General features: G+C 43.5%; 1 protein-coding gene and 1 pseudogene across 3 annotated transcripts in view; both read right to left on the bottom strand.

Annotated features, from left to right (window-relative positions):
* The window catches only part of DYRK1A (dual specificity tyrosine phosphorylation regulated kinase 1A), a 151,305-nt gene that overhangs the window by 37,387 nt on the left and 90,675 nt on the right, over positions 1 to 23,243 (bottom strand). For all 3 annotated transcript variants that reach the window (XM_075911883.2, XM_075911897.2, XM_006125985.4), the window contains exon 3: positions 7,530 to 7,729. In XM_075911883.2, coding sequence (XP_075767998.1) covers positions 7,530 to 7,729 — 200 coding nt within the window. The remainder of the gene's footprint in view (positions 1 to 7,529; positions 7,730 to 23,243) is intronic.
* On the bottom strand, positions 10,824 to 15,810 carry LOC142821084 (E3 SUMO-protein ligase ZBED1-like; annotated as a pseudogene).

The following is a 23,243-nucleotide window of genomic DNA, read 5'->3' as shown; positions in this document are numbered from 1 at the left end:
TTGTGCACTGCTATTCCTTCTGTCTCTGGCTAGGAGAATAACAGCACACAGGCATTCCCCATGGTGCCCATTGGCTAGAATCATGGCCAATGGGAGTAGCGGAGGCGATACTTAAGAGGTGGTGCCTGAGGGCAGCGGGGAGCGTAAAGCCTTTTCACCCATCTCATGTCCAGACCCTGTACCCCATCCCCCTCACGCACCAACCCCACCTGAGACCCCCGCTCCCGTAACCCGCTGTTGTATCTTCCCTTGTTCCTGCACCCTTCCTCCTGGCAGATACTTCATCCTTCCTTGCTCCTGCACCCTCCTTTCCAGCCACACCTTGCACCCTCACTCCCTGTTGCACCCAAACTCCTGGCCCGATCCCCTTGCCTAGCCCGCTCCAGCATCCCACTTCTTACCTACAACCCACCTCTTGCATCCCTCTCCCACTCCCTGGCAGTCCCTTTCCACACAATGAACCTCTCATTCCGGCTCCACCCCAGAGCTATGGGGAGCTCACAAAATCTAATAACTCTGGGATCTGTGGGAAGCCCTGAATTTTGGTCCTCTCGGCTATCCGCTGCCCCCATGAAGCTGGAGCACCAGGGGTAGTGAGGTGTGTCAGCTGGGGGGGAGGGGAGGGATTTGCCTCCTACTTTTGTGTGGCTCCTCACTGATTTTTCTGTGGATCAGTGGCCCCCAACCCAAAAAAGGCTCTCCGCCCCTGCCATAAATAAAGTCAACGTTGAAACCTTTTGTTTTGGACATAAATTAATATTTTACTTTATTTATTTAAAATGAAATTTGGTAAACTAACATGATAAAGTTAAAGTGCTTACTCTGTTTAATGATTTTAATTTTGATTAATATTTCTTTCTTACTGGATACATATGCTCCCTTATGTTATAGCTGCATATTTAAGTTTTATGCTCCTGTAGGCTAATAGGAATAATTTAGTATTTAAGGTATTTAGAGATAAGCAGAGTCATTTTGTCATCATGGGGTGGTCCACGGAAAGGTATGCATTGAGTGGGGTGAGCTCTACATAAATCCACGGTATGCCCACATCTTTAAAACTCTGTGCAGATGTGGTTATTTCATCTCAAAAAAAGATCTATTGGAATTGTAAAAAATTCAGAAAATGGCAATAAAAATTATTTGGGATATGAAATGACTGCCTTATGAGGAGAGATTAATAAGACTAGGACTCTGGAGCTTGGCAAAGAGAGAACTGGGGGGGCGGGGAGGGAAATATAACAGAGGTCTATAAAATCATGCCTGGTGTGACGAATGTGAATAAAGAGGAATTTACTACTTCCCATGACACAAAAACTAGAGTCATCACATGAAATTAATAGGCAGCAGATTAACACAATGAAAAGGAAGTAATTCTTTACACAGTGCACAGTTAACCTGTACAACTCCTTGCCAGAGAATGTTTTGCAGGCCAAGATTATACCAGGGTTCAAAGAGCTAGATAAATGGAGGATAGGTCCATCAATGGCTAGTAGCCAGAATGTGCAGGGAATGGATCAATTAATGATTAGCTGCTCTGTTCATTCTCTCCAGGGGACCTGGCATTGGCTACTGTCAGAAGACAGGTACTACGCTAGAATGGACCTATGGTGTGATTCTGTATGGCCATTCTTATGCACACACATCATTACTGGGGCATTTAGTACAGTAGATGAGATGCACCACATGTTGTAATCGGCATGTGTGGACATATTTATATTCTCCTCTGTAGGACAGCACTGCAAGGATGCCATGTTTATTGTCTCTAATTTCTAGATCAAATTTGCTCAATTTATAAGGAATTTTTTTCTATCAACAGCACCAAAAAGGCAAACTGAGAAAATCAAGCTGGTTTCTTTTCTTCTCATGAAAAATAATTACAGTTTTACAGGCCAACTTGCTCCCCTCTCAACTTCTCACTGATATCTCTGATTACTTTATCTCCAGGTCATGCTTTCAACTACACCTGTACTACCTCATGTAGGGCTCATCTACACTCTCCCGCAGTTTGGACTATAAGGATGAGAACAGCAGCCTGCACGAAGGGCTGAACTGCAACTTCCCTGTGTAAATGCTCCAGACACAAGCAAAAAGGTTCTTAGTTTATATTAACATAACTCTCTTTAAAATAGGACTCCAGTAATAAGAACTAGGAATCTTATAATTTACAGCACAACACTTTGGTGTGGTCTGCTACTCATAGCCCTATAGACCCAACTGCAGGATAGTATAGCCTAAAACTAACACAGCAGCTCAGTTATTACTAAGAGCAAATTCTGACCTGTATTAACTTTTTCAAGATGCAATATTTTCTTCTCTGCCTTCTGAAAAATGGAGTGGAAGACTAGGAAAGAAAAAAGCTAAGAATCTGCCACCTTTTTCTTCTACAAGCTGGATTTTAAAACAATTGGCTATATTCTTAATCAGGGCATTCCATTGGTACAAGGTCCCCTCAGAAAAATATGAAGGATAAGAATCTTGCTCCCAATATATAAACGACCTCTTCCTCTGATGAAGGAGAGAGGAGAATGATGACAAAGGAGTGGACAATACCCATTTTGCATAGTGGTACCATACTGCGCTATATAATTAGGTAATTCTGCTTTGACTTCAGCTCTCTGGCTGTCTTTTTTTATCCATTTTCCAGATGCCTGCTGGCCACATAGTTAACTGAAAACCCAAGAGATATTTCCAAAACATAATTTTGGAAAATGTAACTCAGGAAATATGTATAAATTCCAAGAAAAAAGATAATCAAGTGGTTTCACTGAAATTAAACCTGTTAATAAACAACAAAACATTATCGGCTTAACAAACACATGTAGCAGCAAATGCATAGTGGAGGTTGATACCAGTAAGAGACATAATAATTACAAATAAGAAAATTATTTTTTCAATTTCATGTGACCCACCTGCTGGTATGAAAATGACATTGAGAAGTACAAGTCAGAACAAAAAGAACTAAGTAATAAAAACATAATAGGCAACAAGTCTAATAGTCGCAACTATGAACATTAAATTGATCTATTTTCATGTTTGTAATTGGTCCAGAACAGCTTCAAGGACTATACTGTCTAATTCTGCATCAGCTGACAACAATGCTAATATTATAGTGTTTGGTAAAAGAGGCAACCAATATCTGATTGCCATAGACATGTCTTCATGTGTTACTATCCTTTACTGTCCAATACAATGACGTTCCTTGTTAAACATACCTTATTTTATTTTGGGAAATGTTATGACATGGAATATATAGCATGTAAAATGGATGTTCTGATCTATCAGAGATATTTGGATACTTAAACTATTTAGTAAAATAGGAACAAGAAGTAGCAGAGATTCTGGTTTCATGTCGTATGGCTCTGATTTTACAAAGGGAATAAAATGAAAGACATGTATACCATTGTTTCTGACTAAGAATTCTAGTTTTTACTTATTTTTAAGGCTGTCAGTTAAATGCAGCTAATGCAAGCGATTAACACACAAAACAAACTTAACTAAATTTAAAAATAGTTGTGATTAAGCAGTTTTAATCACATTACTAAACAAGAATACCAATATAAATGTATTGTGAATACTAGAGGCTGTGCCCCCTGCTTGCAATGTTTGCCAACCCCCCTCTCTCTCTGGTCACCAGCGGGAGGCCACGCAGCTCCCACTGAGCCTGGGGAAGGAGAGAGGGGCTGTGGGGGACAAAGTGACCCGTGACCCCCCCCCCACACACACACACAGATATTTGTGAATATATTTCTTGATTTTTAAAATATATTGACTTAAATTAAAATACAATACTAAGTATATAGTGCTCAATTTATATTATTTGTATTTCAAATATTTGCACTGTAAAAACGAAAATAGTATTTTCCAATGCACCTCATACAAATACTCTGGTGCAATATATTTATCATGAAAGTGCAACTTACAAATGTAGAATTATTATTATTAGTTTAGCGCCTACAAGCTGAAGCATAAAGGGGCATGTTTAGCACATCTAGCAAGCAAATACCTTGCAACACCGGCTATAATAGTGACACGTGAATGCCTGTTCTCACTTTCAGGTGACATTGTAAGTAACTAGCAGACAGTATTATCTCCTGTATATGTAAACAAATAAATTGCTGCTTGTAATATCAAAAAATACCATAAATGACAACCAGAAGCAACCTGTTGAATCTGTTACTTCTTTTTACTGAATGTTCCATCCCAACAATAAGCCATACAAGCTTCATAGAGGGCAGAAGACAGTTGGCAATAGATATGAAGGCCCTTTAAGACAAATCTATATTTTCTTCCAAATAATTGGGTGCTCCCTTTGTTATTCACTAACATTAGGATCTCTGTGGAAAACATTTCAGTCCTAGAAAAGAGGAGACTGAGAAGAAAAGAGTAGTCATGGGGATCGAAAAAAAGAAGATTCCCTTAATTTGTGTCACTATGGTTGGTAGAGTCTCAGGAAATATTAATAAATCATTTGTGCTCAAAAAGGAGCTATTTAAAAACTAACACATTTTCACTGAAACTATAAAGAATTTAGCTTGTTCTAGATATGGAATGTTTAGGAATTTTAAGGAAAATCTCTTACAAGAGGAAAAGCACCTGAACTCACCAGCCAAGGCACTGAACTTGAACAGGAGCAAGTGGTGCAATGCAACAATCTGGCCAGAAGATGGAGGTTGGAGTCTATAAAACTAAAAATTATGTCTAGTACTCCCAGCATGGCAAACAAACTGCTAGACAAAGATCCTCATACTGTTTACAAATAGACACTGAAACAAGAGAGAGGAAAAAATACTTGTTTGGGATGAAGGTCTCACAAGCAAGAAATCATATCCAAGAGGACTCTCCCCCTTGGGCAGCATACAACTCTTAAGACTGCTATGGATAGTAGCATGGAAACAATGAACTCAATCTTTGATCTGTCACTAGAAACCATTGGTGCGTGTGGTAGGCCTGGGAAACTGATACATAGCATTCTGTTACTAATGGTGATGTGCAAGGAGAAAATTCAATGGAGAGACAGGACAGAATGCCCATTTCCCAGGGAATTATGCTCCCTAAACTAGCTAAAGTTCATCTCTGTCTTCCTACAGATCTTGATGCCCTTGCGATACATAACTCCTTAAAAATGTGTGTATGTACCAAGGATAACAATATCTGACCATCTACATGGGCACATTAAGTTTGTGGCTATTACTACTTGCATTACTGTAGCATCTAGGAATATTAATCATAGCCAAGACCCCCAGCATGCTACGCAATGTACGAACAGAGCAAAAAACATGGTCTGTCCCTAAGAGCTCACAAAAATGTACGACAACAGATTCAGAAGTTCAAGGAAACAAGAAGAGAGTTTGGTCAGCATCACAGGTATCAGTGCACCAGTCACTGCCAAGTTTTTTGTAAACAAGTTGGGTAGAACTTTGAGAAGGTTTTGAGAATGCTTATTAGGAGCACCTTCTAAGCAGGAAGAGGAGTATGGACCAAAGCACAGTTCCATAACTGGTGTCCTTTGAGATGTGTTGCTCATACCCATTCCATGTTAGGTGTATGTGCTTGTCACATGCACCGGTACAGGAATTTTCCCCAGTGGTATGTGCAATGAAGCAGCTCTGGGGACACCTAGAATAGTGCCCTTGTGAAGCTGAATAAGAGATACCACATACTCTTCACACACTCAGTTCCTTCTTGCTAGAAACTCTCTGTCAGTGGGGAAGGAGAGGAAGTCCTGAAATGAACATGAACAACAAATCTAAAAACACTAGTTATGGAACAGGTAACTGTCCATTCCATATCAGCTAACAAGCAGTACCCATGGAGGTGGGCAACAGTTCATGGCTGTACTGATTTCTATTGAATTCAGTGTCGTTTGCAGCCTGCTCTACAGTGTGATGGCATAGTGAGACATGAACGTGTGGAACAAAGACCAAACCGCAGCTCTAAGATGATCTGGATTGGTACATGTACCAAGAAGGCTGATAATGATAATTGAGTACTGGTCAAATGGATGTGGACAATCAAAGGCAATGGGACCTTTGTAAGATCATAGCAGGTCTGTATCCAACAGGCAATCCAATGGGACATCCCCTGCGATGAAAGGCCCTTCATCCTATCAGTAGCAACAAAGAGCTGTGTCAACTTGCAAAAGGGTTTAATACGTTCCAGGTAAATAGTTATGGATGTCCAGGGAAATAGACATCAGTCATCCACCATCTTGTGAGATTTGGGGCAAAACAAGGCAGAAACATGTCCTCGTTCACATGTCCTCCTTCCTTTGGTAGGAAGGCTTGGTGAGGCCACAGCTGAATCTTGTCTTTGTAGAAGACTATGCAAGGCAGTTCTGAGGTCAGAGCCCTTATCTCTGAGACCTGTCTCACCTAAGTCACTGCCAGCAGAAATGCAATCTTGAAGGACAAGCTGAAAAGGGAACAGAATTCCAGCAGCTCAAAGGGCAGCCTGAGGGACCAGGCTCAGGTCCCACTATGAAACAGGGTATTCTACCTGCGGAGCAGCTCAAGATCCTTTAGGAATGTGACCACCATTTCATGGGAAATACCATCTTCCCCTCGATCAGCTCATGGAATGCATAGATAGCTGCAGATAGACTTTGATGGTGGAACGCCCCAGACTTTGATTTCTGAGCTACAGCAGTTAGTCCAGAATGGATTGCATCAGAGAATGCAAGCGACAGAGAAAACCTCATCCACTTGGCCAGGTAAGACAATCTCATGGAAGGCTTACTGTTTCACAGAAGAACCTCCTCCAAACAGGGTCATCACAGACAGCATCCATGCCGAGACATGCAGGAACTCAAAGTTGGTCCGCGATATCAGGTCTGGTCGAATGGGAAGGGGTCAGAGAGGGCACAATGTCGTGTTCATGAGTGTGCCAAACCAGAGCTGACAAGGCCACACGGGGTCAAGCATGATAACCCAAGTATCGTCTCTCAATCTGTACTAGGTTCCTGGTGGATGAGCTGGATCAGTGGAAATGCATACACCATACTCTTGGAATATGACAGAAAGAAAAGATCAGAGAAGGAGCCCCTAGCTCAGCCTCTGCCATGAGCAAAATTAACGGCACTTTCTGTTGTGCCTGGTGGCAAAATTACCTATAAAATTTTCTACTGTAACTTTCTCCCTCCTTAAAAAAAAAAAAAGCTGTCTCTTGACTCGGATTTATATTTTTCCATGATAACCATTAGACTCATCTTTAATAGCCATAAATACTCCTCAGACAACTTAACTGCCTTTCCATGTCAAGCATGGTTAGACTATTTCCTTTTTAAAATAAGGAAAGTATTCAGTTAACTGCCAGAAGATCATCTCCTGCAGCATTTTAAAAAGGAGTAATAGTTTTTCTCCATTTTAAAAATAGTCATATAATGTTTTCATCAAGATGCGTCAGTTGCGTATTTTGTAATCACAAATTTTTCTATTTAAAAAAGTTATAGGTTAAGTATCAAAAAATATTTAAATATTTAGAGAAGAAAGCAATTATCTACAGAGTCGATAGCTATCCTGGATATCACGTACCTGGTTAGTTAGAGGTTGTTGAACCTGGTCAGTATACGATAAGGCAGAAACCTGTTGGTCATTTATGTTCTGCTGCCGACGATCACTGTACTGCTGATGTGAATGGGACATCTGTCCAGCCATCTGAAGGCCAGCAGCATGGAATGAAAATGACGGTGCAAGCCGAACAGATGAAGGTTTGCATGCTGAAGTCTCTCCTCCTAGACAAAGAATTCAAGATTTTAGTGTAATGTTTTATATCCTCATGGTATTTGCATTAATTGACCCCTATTTCCATGCCCATAAAATAAATAACATCAGATAAAATAATACTTTGAATTATGGGATGCAGAAGAGTAGTCAAATACTTGACTACCTGATGAGCCTAGTCACAATTCCCTTCCACCCCCAGCTGCCTCTATATCATAGGCAAAAAAGGTAGAGGAGAAGCAAGAGCCTCTGTGGTGGGGGAAGGAAGGGAGACAGAGGAACAGCCAAGCTGCAGCTCTGCCTTTTAAATGTAGAAAGAGCCACCTGGCTCTTACTACATTTAAAAGGCAGAGCTACAGTGGGGAGCTTACTCCTGGGAGCTGGGCTCCTACTACATTTAAACTGCAGACGCAGCAGTGGTAGTGAGCACCCCTTCCCACTGTCCCCCAATAAACTAATTGAACAGTGGATGGAAATTCCATCAACTACTCAAAATAATTGATTATCCACAATTTAACATCCTATTTTGTACATATATATGAGCATTAATCCAGAGATCTTAAAGTGCATAAAGGTGAATAAAAGTATTACACCCCAGTTCACAAATGGGAAAGGTATGGCAGAGACATACTAAACTAAAAATGTGTTAGAAACATTATTTACCTTCCCCTCTTACAAGTAACATCTAAAATTATAACTGAAAACAGATTTAAAAATATAATTGTCTGCTTTCTTTATCTGATGCCATGAGATATCTTTCTGTGCAATCCATTTAATCATTTTAATTATTCTGGGCTCTGAGAGTCTTTCACATAGCAGAAAGGGACAAAAACAAATGTAAATTAAAGGAAAATATTTCAGAATCACAATAAAGGAATACTCCGGTGGAGTTAAAACTGTGCTCCACATCAAGCAGAGGAGAGAAGTGAAACCAGGTTTCCTATATTCTAGGTGAATGTCCAAAATAACTGGGCTACACGTAGGGCAAATAACTTCCCCCTTTTTGTGAATCCACCCCTTCGTTTAAAAATGCATGAAAACAAAACATTTTGAGATGAATGTTCCAAAATTTTTGATTCACCTAATTTTTTTCTGAATTTTGTTTTTTGGGTCCTGAAAGATTTATTTTTGAAAACCACCAGCAAATCAAAAATATAATTTTGTTCAGCCTTAATCACAATATTCTAAAGCTACACTAGCTTTAAACTGAAATGCCAACACAGATGCAGTAGTGGTGGATTCTGACACATTACTGCTATGTCCAACTTGCTAAAAAAAGTGGGTTTAATTGACAAGTTGTTAAAATCCAGCTTGGCTCCCATTGCACAAATAGTGTTCAAGTTACAGTGGGGGAGGTCTAGGTTGGATATTAGGAAAAACTATTTCATGAGGATGGTGGTGAAGTACTGGAATGGGTTACTTAGGAGCTAGTGGAATCTCCATCCCTAGAGGTTTTTAAGTCTCAGCTTGACAAAGCCCTGGCTGGGTTGATTTAGTTGGGACTGGCCCTAATTTGGGCAGAGGGCTGGACTCGATGACCTCCTGAGGTCTCTTCCAGCCCTATGATTCTAGTGTATTTACTACCAGTTGTCCTACTGATCCTTACCTAGCTAGAGGTAACACCACTAGGATTTTTCTGTCCTCTACAATTTCCTAAGTTAAGTAAATCTTAATTATGAACCCTAGACACAGTTCTTTCCAAGACAGACACTTTTTAAAAAGCTTAAATAAAATTTTGAACAGGTTGATGTTTGAAAGCTTGTCTGTTAAAATAAGTTTTCCTCGCACTTAATTATGTATATAGCTGCAACAACAAAGTGCATCAAAAACCTATATGTTACCCCAAAGGGAACTTTTGAAATGCTGATACACAATAATTGGGGATCTAGAAATCTTTTAACTTGCAAAATCATTTAAACAATACAGATTGAACCTCTCTAATCTGGCATTCTCTGGCCCGGCAACATTTGTGGTCCGTCATGATTTTAGTTAGCTAGATGTTTACTTATCACAGGGTGTGGCCAAGTTTCCTGTGGTCTCAGTGTACATTTACAGGCACTAGTCCTGGTTCTCAGGGTGCTGTGCTATTGTTTAGCTCTAATTTACCCATAAACATCTTCTAAGAGCCAGGTAAGCAGCAGAAATGTTAGTACAGGCAGTCCCCGGGTTACGTACAAGATAGGGACTGTAGGTTTGTTCTTAAGTTGAATTTGTATGTAAGTTGGAACTGGCGTCCAGATTCAGCCGCTGCTAAAACTGACCAGCAGCTGACTACAGGAAGCCCGAGGCAGAGTTGCTCTGCCCTGGGCTTCCTGGAATCAGCCGCTGATCAGTTTCAACAGCGGCTGAATTTGGACGCCTGGGACAGAGCAGCTGGGGCGCTGCCGGGTAGGTCCCCGCAGCGCCGCACCTCAGCGCTGCTGGGACCATCCTGGCAGCACCCCAGCTGCTCTACCCCAGGCGTCCCCAAGTCAGCTGCTGCTGAAACTGATCAGCGGCTGATTCCAGGAAGCCCGGGGCAGAGCAACTCTGCCTCGGGCTTCCTGTAGTCAGCCGCTGGTCAGTTTCAGCAGCGGCTGACTTGGGGACGCCTGGGGCAGAGCAGCTGGGGTGCTGCCGGGTTGGTCCAGTAGCGCTGAGGTGCGGCGCTGCGGGGACCAACCCGGCAGCGCCCCAGCTGCTCTACCCCAGGCGTCCTCGGTGAGAAAAGCCTGGTCTGCTGGGGGGAGGAGAGGGACGCACTAGCTGCCCCCCCCCCCCAGCAGACCAGGGAGACGCAGGTGGCGGGACCGCCGAGACGCGCTGCGGTCCCACCTGCATCCTCCGCGGTTTTGCTCCGCGTCTCCCTGGTATGCTGGGGGGGGCTCCCCCCCAGCAGACCAGGAAGACGCGGAGCAAAGCTGCGGAGCACGCGCGCAGCGGGACAGCTGTGGCGTGTCTGGGCTGTCCCACTGCCCGCGTGCTCCGCAGCTTTGCTCCGCGTCTCCCTGGTCTACTGGGGGGACTCCCTCCCCCTCCCCCAGCAGACCAGGGAGATGCGGAGCAGCTTTTCTCGCCCCGGAGGACGCGGGCGGCGGGACTGCGGCGCATCTGGACGTCCCGCCGCTCGCGTCCTCCGGGGTGAGAAAAGCCCCGTTCGTAACTGCGGGTCCGACATAAGTTGGATCCACATAACTCAGGGACTGCCTGTAATGCTGATAGATAATATTGACCTCCTGTGGTTCCGCACCGGTCAGGTTCCCAGGGTGCTGGATAATACTGGTTCAACTTGTAGATGTAAAATGTCTTGGACACGGTTTAAAACAGAGGATAAATTCACATCCCTGCGTATCCTGTAACACAATTAACTAAATTATGAAGCAATAACCCTTAAATTATTTTAAAATAATAATTTATTCTATCACCATTATTTATTTATTGAAATTTCCAAAATGCAATTCAAGGTCCTCCTAGAAAGATATAATGAAAGGACTGTCCATATAATATCCCCCGCAGTCTACATTCCTAACACCAGAAGAGACAGAAGAAGGTTTTGCAGTATGCTCACAAGGTTAACAAATTTGGACTCCGGTGGATCAAGATGGGAAGCAAATTCCAAAACAAAGGCATTATGAAAATGCTCCTTCTCATTTATACTGAGACAGCTTCAACTTGAGCACCTTTGATCTCAACTGTGGCTGAACATTCACTGAGAGAAGAGAGTAGTTCCCTTTAACCCACTCACACTTATCTTCACACAGGATTTTTAACGAAAAACACCAATAAAATATATAAGTGATTATTTTCAAAAATAAGTATTTTTGCTATAACATCCAACAGACCAGCTACAGTCCCCCAGGCCTCAGTTCCCAAGATGTTGTTCAGGTGGCTTGACAAAAGACACTTCTTCCTCTTAGCCCCAAGGGTCAGCAACCTGCATGCCTGGCTCCTACTACACTACATTTAAACTGCAGAGTTGCAGCAGGGGTAGGTCCTGGACTTGGCACAAGCCAGGACTGAGCACCTTCTCCTCTCAACTAATTGGGTAGTAAATAAAAATTCTATTTACTACATGATTAGTCAATCACCTGCCTCTTAACATCGTTAATCTGCAATAGGGATGTGAACACGTAACTGATTACTCAGTAAGCATCACCCTTAAAGCTTAACTTACAAATGTAGAATTATGTAAACAAGAATAACTTCACTTAACAATGAAACAATGTAAAACTTTAGACCCCACAAGTCCTACTTATTTTTCAGCCAATGACTAAGACAAACAAGCTTGTTTACATTTGCAGGAGATAATGCTGCGCACTTCTTGCTTACAATGTCACCTAATAGTGAAAACAGGCATTCGCATGGCATTGTTATAGCCCCCAGCATAGCAAGATGACAGATGCATTAAAGATTCATATGTCCATTCATGCTTCAACCACCATTCCAGAGGACATCCGTCTAGGATGATGATGGGTTCTGCTCAATAACGATCCCAAACAGTGCAGATCGAAGCATGTTTATTTTTGCCATCTGAATCAGATGCCACCAACAGAAGGTTGATTTTTTTGTGTTTGTTTGTTTGTTTTGGTGGTTCGGTTTCTCTAGTTTCTGCATCAGATGATTGCTCTTTTAAGACTTCTGACAAAATGTTCCACACCTCGTCCATCTCATATTTTGGAAGGCACTTCAGATTGTTAAACCTGGGGTCTAGTGCTGTAGCTATTTTTAGAAACCTCCGATTGGTACCTTCTTTGCATTTTGTAAAATCTGTCATGAAAGTGTTCTTAAATCTAACAACATATGCTGGGTCATCATCAGCAGGGCTCGCCGAGCCACGGTGAGCCCCACTCGCCAGCTGCACTGTCTGGCATTCTGCACATGCGTAGATCGTTCTGTGCATGCACAGATCGCCCGAACCCGGCTCTTCCGGGATGTAATCTACTCGCCCCGGACAAGTAGATTACATAGACTGTGGAGCCCTGATCATCAGAGACTGACATAACTTGGAATATATGGCAAAATGTGAGTAATGAAGCAGGAGCAGGAAATGTACAGTTCCCCCCAAGGTGTTCAGTCACAAACCTTAAGGGCTCAAGTAATGTTTCTAGCTTTTGCAGTTTTTATCTGTTGGCACTGATAGATGGTGCTTTTGAAGAGCTAATGTAGATATGATAGTGGCTTTATTGCGAAGCAGGCACTGAATCACAGCCAATGTGGAATTCCATCTGGTTGAAATATCTTGTACTAGAGGTTCTTGTTTCTGTCCATTTGCAGCTTGTTGTATTCCTAGCTCTGTACTGTAAGTTGCACTGCATTTGAAATGGCCCACAAGTTTTCTACATTTTGTCAACACATTTTCAAAACCACCATCACTGAGTGCTACAACAATGGCTCGCTGCAGACTGCGAGCAACGCATTTCATGTGTTCAAAAGGCAAGTGACTGCCCGCTGCTACCATATTATGTGCACACAGTACGAATTGTTGTTACCTTTTCTTGAATATTATATTTTTTCACAACATCTATGAAATGCTCTGCACATGCTTCAGCATAATGTCTCTCTTCAGCATGAGTTACTGTTACAGTAAATGACTGTAATGCCCATACAGCATCAATCAGGTGTGCCGTGACACCAAGATAGCTATGATTGCTCAAGGAAGACCAGTGATCACCAGTCAAAGCAACAGCCAGTGCATTTCTCAGAAGCTCGTAGTCTTCTCATTGTCATATAGGTCATTTATTTGTGATGCAATGGTTCCTTAGGAGAGCAAGGTATATGACTGACTGGCAGATGCTATTTGAATAATATCTCTTAGCCCTCTGTCATTTACAATGTTGAGTGGTCTGCAGTCCATAGCTATCCACTTTGCAATAGCATCGGTTAAGGTATAGCACTTTGTTTGATCCATGGGCTTGTAGCGATCCTGAAACTTTGTAATTGTACTCTGTCTTGGCTGGCTGGCTGGACTCATTTGCTGGTGGCAGGTTATATGTAGCACAAAATCCGGAGGCAAAAGCATACTTAGCATGTAAGTGGTACTGCAGACTTGAAATGCTTCTTTGGTATCAGAACTCAGCCTTATAATAGCCACAGATAACAGTCCTTTTAGACAAAGAACCATCTGGAAGTATTTTAAACAAACTTCCCATTCAAAAGACCTGAACTGTTGCTGCTTTGCTCCATTAACTTTGCTCCGTTAACTTGTCTGATATTTTAGCATTATAGATCACGAAAACACAGCAGAACTATGTCAATGTCTGGAATAATTCAATAAATTATTTTATATAAGCAATATATTTGTGTCCTATTCAAGAGAGTCCTTTTTTTATCTCAGCTCCAGCTGCTGGTGGCACAGGGCCAAAAGGAGATAGACTCTGCCTTGGGAAGTTCGGGGGGGTTCAAACTCCAACTGTAGATGGCACAGGGCTCAGGAGTGGGGGGTCAACCCCCAAGTTCAGGGGAGGGGTCAGCCCCTGGGCTGAGTGAGGTAAGCCCCACCATGGCAGTGTAGAGTTCGGAGAGGAGAGGAAGGGGATGGGACAGGACTCAGCCCCAGAAGCAGATGTGGAGGGAGGGTCAGTCCCAGCACCAGGAGTCAAAGAGAGGGTGGCTTGGTGAGCCCTGCGGGGGGAAGGAGGGGAGACAGCCTGGGCAAGCTTCCCTCCCTCCCAGGCTGTTTTATTTAAAAAAATATGGTCACCTGGGAGAGGAGAGGGACGGATATCAGGGTCTTTACTTCTTAACTGGAGCTGGGACCACGTCTTCAGGGTTTGGGGGGGGTGTCTTTTTTTCCTGCTTTGTTTTTCTGTGTACCCCTCTGGTGCAGTTTACATTACTGCACCTTACCAGAAAGGGTCATCTCCAGAGCAGCTCATGCTGGTTTCCCGTCCTATGCGAATCTGCGATTAACACACGTTAATTTTTTTAACATGTTAATTCTGCCCTGCGTTAATCGCACGCATTCACACATATTAATTGACAGCTCTAGTGTAAATGTGTATAAAATACTTTCTACATGAACACCCTATGGATATAAACTTACATTCTGTGTACTAAATAATGTGTGTGTTTTATTTATCTGCACACTGAATACATATTAAATACTCAAAAACGCAGGCTTTATCTACACTACTCAGTTTGGTCGACAAAAGAAAGCTTTCATTGACAAAACAATGAAAGCGTACAGCCACTCCCCGAGTTACGACCACCTCCACTTACGACCATCCGCACTTATGTCCAAAGCGGTCGTAAATGCAGATCAGAGTTACGAACGGCGATCCGCACTTACGAACAGCGCGGTTGCCATGTAACACTATGGGATCCTAATTATGAACACTTCGAGTTACGGACCAAGTGTTGGTCCGTAACTTGTTCGTAACTCGGGGAGCGGCTGTACACAATGAAATGCTCCTCCCACCGATGTAACTCCCCTGCTATGCCAACGTAATAAAACCACATTGAGAAGAGGCATAAGGGCTTATCTGGTGTAGTTAAGATGATGCTGTGTAGACACTGCTTTCCTTACATTGGCTATTGGCAGACATTCTTAGCAATTTCATGGCTCCCCAGCCACACTGCTTTGGAGTCCCTGCTCCAAGCCAGGCTGCTACCCAGATTCACCAGTTGGGCTCCCTGCAGAGAGTTCTGCTGTCCCCGGGGTTCTGGTTCTCACCGTGAGCACAACAGACTGGATTCCAGGCACAGCTCTTCCCACCAGAGGTGAAAGGCCCTCTGACATTGCCTCCTCACCTCTCCCTGCTCCGGCTGGGACCACAAAGGCAAGAAGCCACAATTAACTGCTCCATGACTCTCTCCATTCCCCCCCACCCCCCACTCCCAGCTGGGAGTAGGGATTTAATAGTATAGTCAATTAACCATTAAGCAAAAGCTTATAGGTTAATGATATAGACCAGTGGTCCCCAACACGGTGCCCGCAGGCGCCATGGCATTTATATGCGCCCACCGAATGATCTGGGCCGGCCCTGCCCCGGGCACGCAGCGCATGGGTGGTGCCAGCGCCGACCCTGCTCCCGGGTGCACGGCAGCCCCAAAAGGTTGGGGACCACTGCTATAGACTATATGCACCCCCTACCCCCACCCCAACCCCTTGCCAGTAAATTTTTTAGCACACTGGCCAGCAGCCCAGATCAGTCCCAGCTTGCATTGGGTCCTGGACCTACCCCCACTGCAGCTTTGCATTTAAAGTGTATTAGGAGACAGGCAGGCAGGCAGCCCGGCTCAGTTCCGGGTCGTGATGGGTCCGGGAGCTCAGACCCCTCCCACCAGGCAGGGGCTGCTCAGGGACTACAGAATAGTTGACTAATTGGTAAGAATACATGAAGTTCATCAATTAATCAACATCCCTAGTTGGGAGCACAAAGGTGAGAAACCCTGGGGAGCAGCTGAGCTCCTAGTGGGGAAATGAACAGAGTTGAGCAGCCTAGTTCTCAGTTCCCCATACTACCCCTCTTCAGTCCCCTCATGAGGACGCACACCAGCAAAACAAAGTAGGTAGCATGGACATCAGCCACTGAAGTAATTAATGCAATGGTTTTAAGTCAATCTATGTTAGGTCCACTTCAGATTGTAATGCAGACAGAGCGTTAGTTAACATAGACTTAAGGCTGTCCATTGGCACTCATGAACATCCAGACTGTGGAGACAGATTAAACTTAAATCCTTGAAAAACAGGTAATACAAAATTATGAGACAGGCACTGAAACCTTAACTCTACTCTCCAGAACAGGCAGTGGCTACTGGGCACAGTTCTGTATGGAAAGTACAAAGATTAAACTACTAAGAGAAGTGATGGATGCTTCAACCCATGGTGTCTTCAAATCATGAATGGATGCCTTAATGGAAGATGCTTCAGTTAAAAAAGTTATCAGGCTCAATACAAGAGTAACTCTAAAATTACCTGGGCTGTATTAACTGGTGATCGGATTAGATGATCCGATGGTCTCTTCCAACCTTACAAAAAAAAAATCTATTCATCTACAATAAGCAGATGAAGGAGAACTGAAAAAGCATACAATTGTTTGTGATATTATCCATGGACTTGAATGCTGATATCTGCAAACATTCCAACAGAATTCACGATGTTGAGTGTACCCATATGGAAGGATGGAAGGCTTAGTTGAAGCAGCTTGCCAAAGCTGTGCAACTTTAATTCATCCCCTTCTGATCATCTATAACTATATGCTCAAATACTAATTTTTCCCACAGGATGCCTACCTTTTTTATAAAATGCAAGGTGAGAAGTGACTACTGAAATCATCTAGTTTGACTTCCTATATCACACAGTGCTAAGTGCACAGGATGCACAGTGCTTATAAAACTGTCAGCTATTGAACATATCTTTTCATCTTTATCATTCACTGACTGGATGACTCCATGCCTTAGTTAAGGCACTCTTAACCTACTCTGAATAAAGAGTTAATAATTGACTCTTTTTGTAAAAGCACCCATAACCAGAGTATGAGTGCACGACAAATGATGACTTTATGGTCATAGCACTCTTGTGAGGTAAAGGATCTCAATTTTACAAATGAGAAACAAAGGCACAGAAATTATAGAGAAAGGGGTTCACAAATTTGGGTTCCTAGGCCCTGAGTTTTTAGAACATTCAGAATATTTGTGCAGCAAAAGAGTTGGGAAGTGCTTAAGTATACAAAACTTTGGTTTACTGAACACTCAGGAAGAAATGTGAAGCACTCAACAACACAGGAAGATTTCCTAGTATTGAAAGTTATGCAGGCATACATAGAATTGTATGTGAGTTCAGTTCTGTTTACAGTGAAATACTCAAAGACTTAAGGAAAAGGTAGCTCAATTCTTCGAGTCACAGACTACAGAGATACATAAAAGAGGCCAGGAGACTCTAGCAATGGCAACAAATTCACTCTGTCCCCTTCATATAGCTGTGTCGTCAAACAATTGTACTGACCCAGTAAACTGAATGAGAGGCTTCACAAGAACCACCTTGTTTGTTTTGTTTTGATAAAGTACAATGAGACTGTCCAATTTTTCTGAGAAACAGCCAATTATTTAAGACAAAAATTACATGCACATGAACATAATTGCAGCAAATGAAACTGATCAGCGGATATTCAATTGGTAAGTTTAGACAAGTTTAAATCAACATTTGCGTATAAAATAAGAATTGCTAAGAAGTTCTCTCAAAGACAGAGGGCTAGCTAACTATAGGTTGGCATGTAAAGACCAATCAGAAAAATAGACATATCTGCCAGATTAACAGGGCAGAGATAAATCCAAGATGAAACAGTACTACAGATTTACTTTTTTTTTTTTTTTTTTTTTTTTTTTTTTTTTTTAAGAGAATAGTGCTGCTTCTACCAGCTCTACAGAGGCTCATGTCTTTTGAGTGGCTCCACAATAATTATTGGTAAATCCTGCACTTGCATATCTGCTCATGTAACAGCTTTCGGAAATATTTTCCCATACTTCTCATATCTCTTTAGATTTAGTCACCACACAGTTCCTACCCTTCATACACAGATTTCTTCATATCTTGTGTTTTAACGTTCCTCTTTCTGCCAATCAAAAAACTGATTTCTTGCCATATACCTCCAGCTTTCTGGATAATTCCTCAGCAGCCTTACAAATTCCATTTTTTACTTCCAATTTTACCTATTCCTATGCATGGTTACCAATGGTTCGCAATCAAGCTAGAAGAAAAGTGGCGTCCCACACAGATATGTCTTGTGTCCAATTCAATATCTCTATAAACTATTTGAATAATGCCATACAGAGCACACTTACAAAGTCTGTGGATGATAGCAAGCTGGGATAGGTTGCAAGCATTTTGGAGGATGTGATTAAAGTTCAAAATCATCTTGACAAACTGGAGAAATGAGGTGAATCAAAGAGAATGAAATTCAATAAGCACAAAAACAAAGTACTACATTGACGAAGGAGTAATCAACTGCACAAACAGAAAATGAATACCTTGGAAAGTGGACTGCAGAAAGGGATCTGAGGGTTATAGTGAATCACAACTAAACTAAGTATGGGTTAACAATGTAATAGTGGTTGGAAAAAAAGCAGGCATTCTGGGATATATTGACAGGCGTCTTGTAAGCAACACACAAGTAGTAGTAATTCCTTCACACCACTAAACACTGATAGGACCTCAACTGGAATATGTCCAGTTCTGGGCACCAACCACATTCCAGGAAAGATGGGACAAGCTAGAGTCCAGCAGAGAGCAACAAAAATGATAAAAGGTGTAGACCAGTGATTCTTGAACTTATGTGATTGGGCCACCTTCTTTGTGTCAGCAGTCATGCACTTTTGCCCCCGCCCCCCACAAGTACATATTCCAACACTTAGCTCTGAAGGCACAGAAGAAAGTGACTGCTGGCCAAGTGCCTAGCTCTGAAGGCAGTGTGCATCAGCAGCAGCATAGACGTAAGCGTGGCAAAGTGAAAAATGATATTTGTCAGACTTAGCACCCCATTATCACTTGTATTTCTGTGCTACTGCTACCACTCCTGGGCTGTCAAATGGAGCCCTGACACTTCCTGGTAAGGGACTGAGTGAGGAAAGAAGGAGAGACCAAGTCTAGATGGCTGTCTCCTTTCTCCTCACCTCCCAGGTGTGCATGACCCTTCTGCATGAGACCCAGGATATGTCTACACTACAGCACTAATTCAAACTAACTTAATTCGAATTAGTTAATTCGAACTAAGTTAATTCGAATTAGTGCATCTAGACCTAAAAACTAATTTCGCTAATTCGAACTAGCATGTCCACATCGAGTGGACCCTGAACTGAAGTTAAGACTGGCCGGAACCAGTGCTGGCAGGGCATCAGGTTAGGACTTAAGAGTGTGGAGTTGCTGCCTCAGGCTAGCCGAGGGCTGTGCTTAAAGGGACCCAACCCCCACTCCGGACAGACAGTTCTCAGGGTTCCCCGCTTGCTTGTCTACCTCGATGAGGGACAGCAAAGCAGTCCTGTCTTGGAGTGCCCTGAGTGCCCTCACTCGGCACATCACAGCACTCGGCCATCAGACCAGCTGCACTTGCCTCAGGCTGCCATCCGGGGTGGTCAATTGGGGGGCTGTCAGGATCCAGGAGGCCCTTCAGGAGAGCTTCCACCCTGAGGAGACCACAGAGCCACCCCAGTCCTCCCCATCAGAGGCTCGTGCCCCATTCCTCCCTCACCTCCTTCCACTTACCCTTCCCTAGCCCCCCTTCCTGATGTAAAAAATAAAGGACACGAGTGTTCAAAAATAGAAATTCTCTTTATTTAACAAAACTGAAGGGGTGGGGGGGGGGGAGTAACCTCTGGGGAGACTGGGAAAAGGAGGTGGGAGAGGGGAAGAAAGAGGGGAGGGAGAAACCTGGGAGGAGGGAGCTGGAAGAGGGAAGCCAGGGGAAGGAAGAGGAGGGGAAGTATAAAACTATGGTACGCCATATCTTCAGTACTGTGTACAGATGTGGTCTCCTCACCTCAAAAAAGATATTTTGGCCTTGGAAAGGGTTCAGAAAATGGCAACTACAATGATTAGGAGTTTGGAACAGGTCCCATATGAAGAGAGGCTTAGAAAAGAGGAGACTGAGGGGGGATATGATAGAGGTCTATAAAAGCATGAGTGGTGTGGAGAGGGTGAATAAAGTTCTTCATTAGTTTCCATAATAGAAGGACTAGAGGACACCAAATGAAATGAGTGGACAGCAGATTTAAAACTAATAAGCGAAAGTTCTTCACACAGCACATAGTCAATCTGTGGAACTCTTTGCCACAGGAGGCTGTGAAGGCTAGAACTATAACAGAGTTTAAAGAGAAGTTAGATAAACTCATGGAGATTAGGTCCATGGAGTGCTATTAGCCAGAGGGTAGGAACGGTGTCCCTGGCTTCTGTTTGTGGAACACTGGAGATGGATGGCACGAGACAAATCGCTTGGTCATTGTCTTCGGTCCATCCCCTCCGGGGTAGTTGGTGCTGGCCGCTGTTGGCAGACAGGCTACTGGTCTAGATGGACCTTTGGTCTGACCCAGTACGGCCATTCTTATGTTCTAAGCTCAGGACTCAAGGTCGGGGGTCTCACTGTACCAACTTGATTTTTCATGCAAACCTGCTCCTGGGTTGGCATGTGGCCACTGGTGGCCAGGCTGGCAACTATCCTGCCCTAGACAGCCGCATTCCTGTGTCTAGTGCGGAGGTCGTGGATGTTGGAGGCCTCCCCCCAAACCTCGATGAGGTCCACGATCTCCGCACTAGAGCAGGCGGGTGCTCTGGTTTGGCCCAGAGTGGCCACCAGGGCAACCTGGGAAGGGCTAGCCTCCAACTGTGGCTACACAGCCTTTAATTTGAACTACTTAATTTGAACTAGGCGTTAGTCCTCGTAGAATGAGGTTTACCTAGTTCGAATTAAGTTCGAACTAGCGGTTTGTATGTATAGACGCTATGAAAGTTAATTCGAACTAAAGGCTGTTAGTTCGAATTAACTTTGTAGTGTAGACATACCCCCAGTCACCAAACCCACCATCTTCTGGTTTTTTGTTTTTTTCCAAGTGGAACACAGCTCCCACCTCTCGACACTTTTCTGTACTTCTAATGAGAGGCCCAACCCATAGTTTAAGAACTGCTTATCTAGAAACATAAGGTTTGCTTATGAGTATGTCAGGAGATTTAGTTGTTCCAATAGCTAGAAGAAAAATCTGTACACGAGGTCTGCAGAAAAACAGGCATTGTGAAAGCAACAATAAAATCTTCAAAGATGGATTGGGGGGGAGGGAAGGAGAACCTGGAGGAAAAGATGAAAATCATGAACCCAGAGATTACTCAGAGTATAAGAGTAGAAAAAAGAGATCAAATGTATTGCCATCAGTTGATAACAGAAAGTAGAGTTAATATGTGGGATAAGGATGTTAAATGGCGGTTTCCTAGCTAATCGTATAGTCAATACAGTGGAGTCCGGATTAACTAACACCCGGTAATTCGACACTCCACTTTATCCGACCCTGCAGCTCCCGGGGACTTTGTCTCCTAGAGCTGCAGAGTCGGATACAGCGTGGCCGAGGGAATGGCCCCTCTTGCTGCCCCGTAGCTCTCTAGCAGAAGCTGCTGCTGCTGCTGCTTCCAGGCAGCAGCAGCAGCAGCTTCTTCTAGAAAGCAAGGGAACAGCTTGCTCCTAGAGAGCAATGGAACAGCTGATGCTGCTCTGCAGGGACTTCGTTGCTCTCTATAGTAGAGTTTGTATCATCCGACATATTCGGTAATCCGACCATGTGTCAGTCCTGTTTAGGTCGGATGATAGGGACTCTATTGTATAATGTGTATCGACTATACAATTAGTCAACAGACCGCTCTAGCTAGCAATCCCAGCTCGTGCTAGCTCCAGGAGCCACTTGTGCTGCAATTCTGCATTTTAAACATAGCAAGAGCCACCAGACTCTTACTACATTTAAAATGCAGAGATGCAGGGTCCCAGTCCAGTGCGAGCTGAGACTGCTCAATCCCAGCTTGTGCTGAGGCCAGCAGCCTCTGTTCACAGTGTCCAGATCGAGCAAACCCTCACCCGTGGCTAGTCCTGGCCACTGCGAACAGAAGCTGCTCCAGCACCAGCCCATTTGCTCCCTACATGTGCCGGCTCCAGCCTGCCTCCCTCACCTTCCATACTGCTACCCCTCTATCAGCGGCAGCAGCATGGAAATGGGGGATACAGAGGCAACGGGGGGGGGGGGGGGATGTAGTCAACAAGATTAACCAATCAGCTTAGGCTTGTCGGTTAATCTATAGTTGATTACACATTAACATCCCTACCCTGCAATTACATTTTGAATTCCCAGAAGACATGTCACCAACAGCAGGATCTTGTGGGCAATGCACTGACCCGAAAAGTTAACTGCAACTTCACAGAGCATAGGAGAACTCCTGCTCCCTTGCCTGTTCATATATCATGTTGTCAGACATAATGAGGATATGATAGAAATGGATGGAGGGTAAAAACACCTGACATGCTCTCCTCATGGCTCTAAGTTCCAGAATGTTGATGTGCATCCAGACTCCTGAGCAGCTGAAGTGCTTTGAGTCATGAGTTCAACTATATGGGCACCGCACTGGACAAGCAATGCATCCATAACGGTTATGGAAGAGACCGGGAGGAACAGTATCCTGGTGCACACTTCAACCGGACCATCCACCAATGGAGTGAGAAGGCCTCATGGGAGCAGTGTGGAGAAGGTCCATAGAATGAAAGTAGGGGAATAAACTCTCTGGAGCTCTTGCTAGAGGCAATATTCCCGCTAAGATTTTCCATCCATGAGCACAGTGAGTTTTGTTTTGTGCTCTAATATTGAACAGAAAGAATACTAAAACAAAGAATAATTAACAGGGTGCATGACTTTAAATGTGTATTTAATATGGAGTCAAATAAAAAGAAAATAAATACTGCAAAGTTTTCAGTATGTTAGATTAGCCCCAAGGCTGTTCTAAATCTGCACTGTCCACTGTTCCATAGAAGTCATAGGAGGCCAAGAATAAGCACACGGAAGCACTTCTGTAGTTTTTCTCCAGAA

The sequence above is a fragment of the Pelodiscus sinensis genome, chromosome 1, assembly GCF_052426305.1.
Source record: "Pelodiscus sinensis isolate ZL-2025 chromosome 1, ASM5242630v1, whole genome shotgun sequence".
In the NCBI taxonomy this organism is placed as follows: domain Eukaryota; kingdom Metazoa; phylum Chordata; order Testudines; family Trionychidae; genus Pelodiscus; species Pelodiscus sinensis.
The sequence above is the reverse complement of the archived record's forward strand: the minus strand, read 5'-3'. Positions and strand labels throughout refer to the sequence as shown.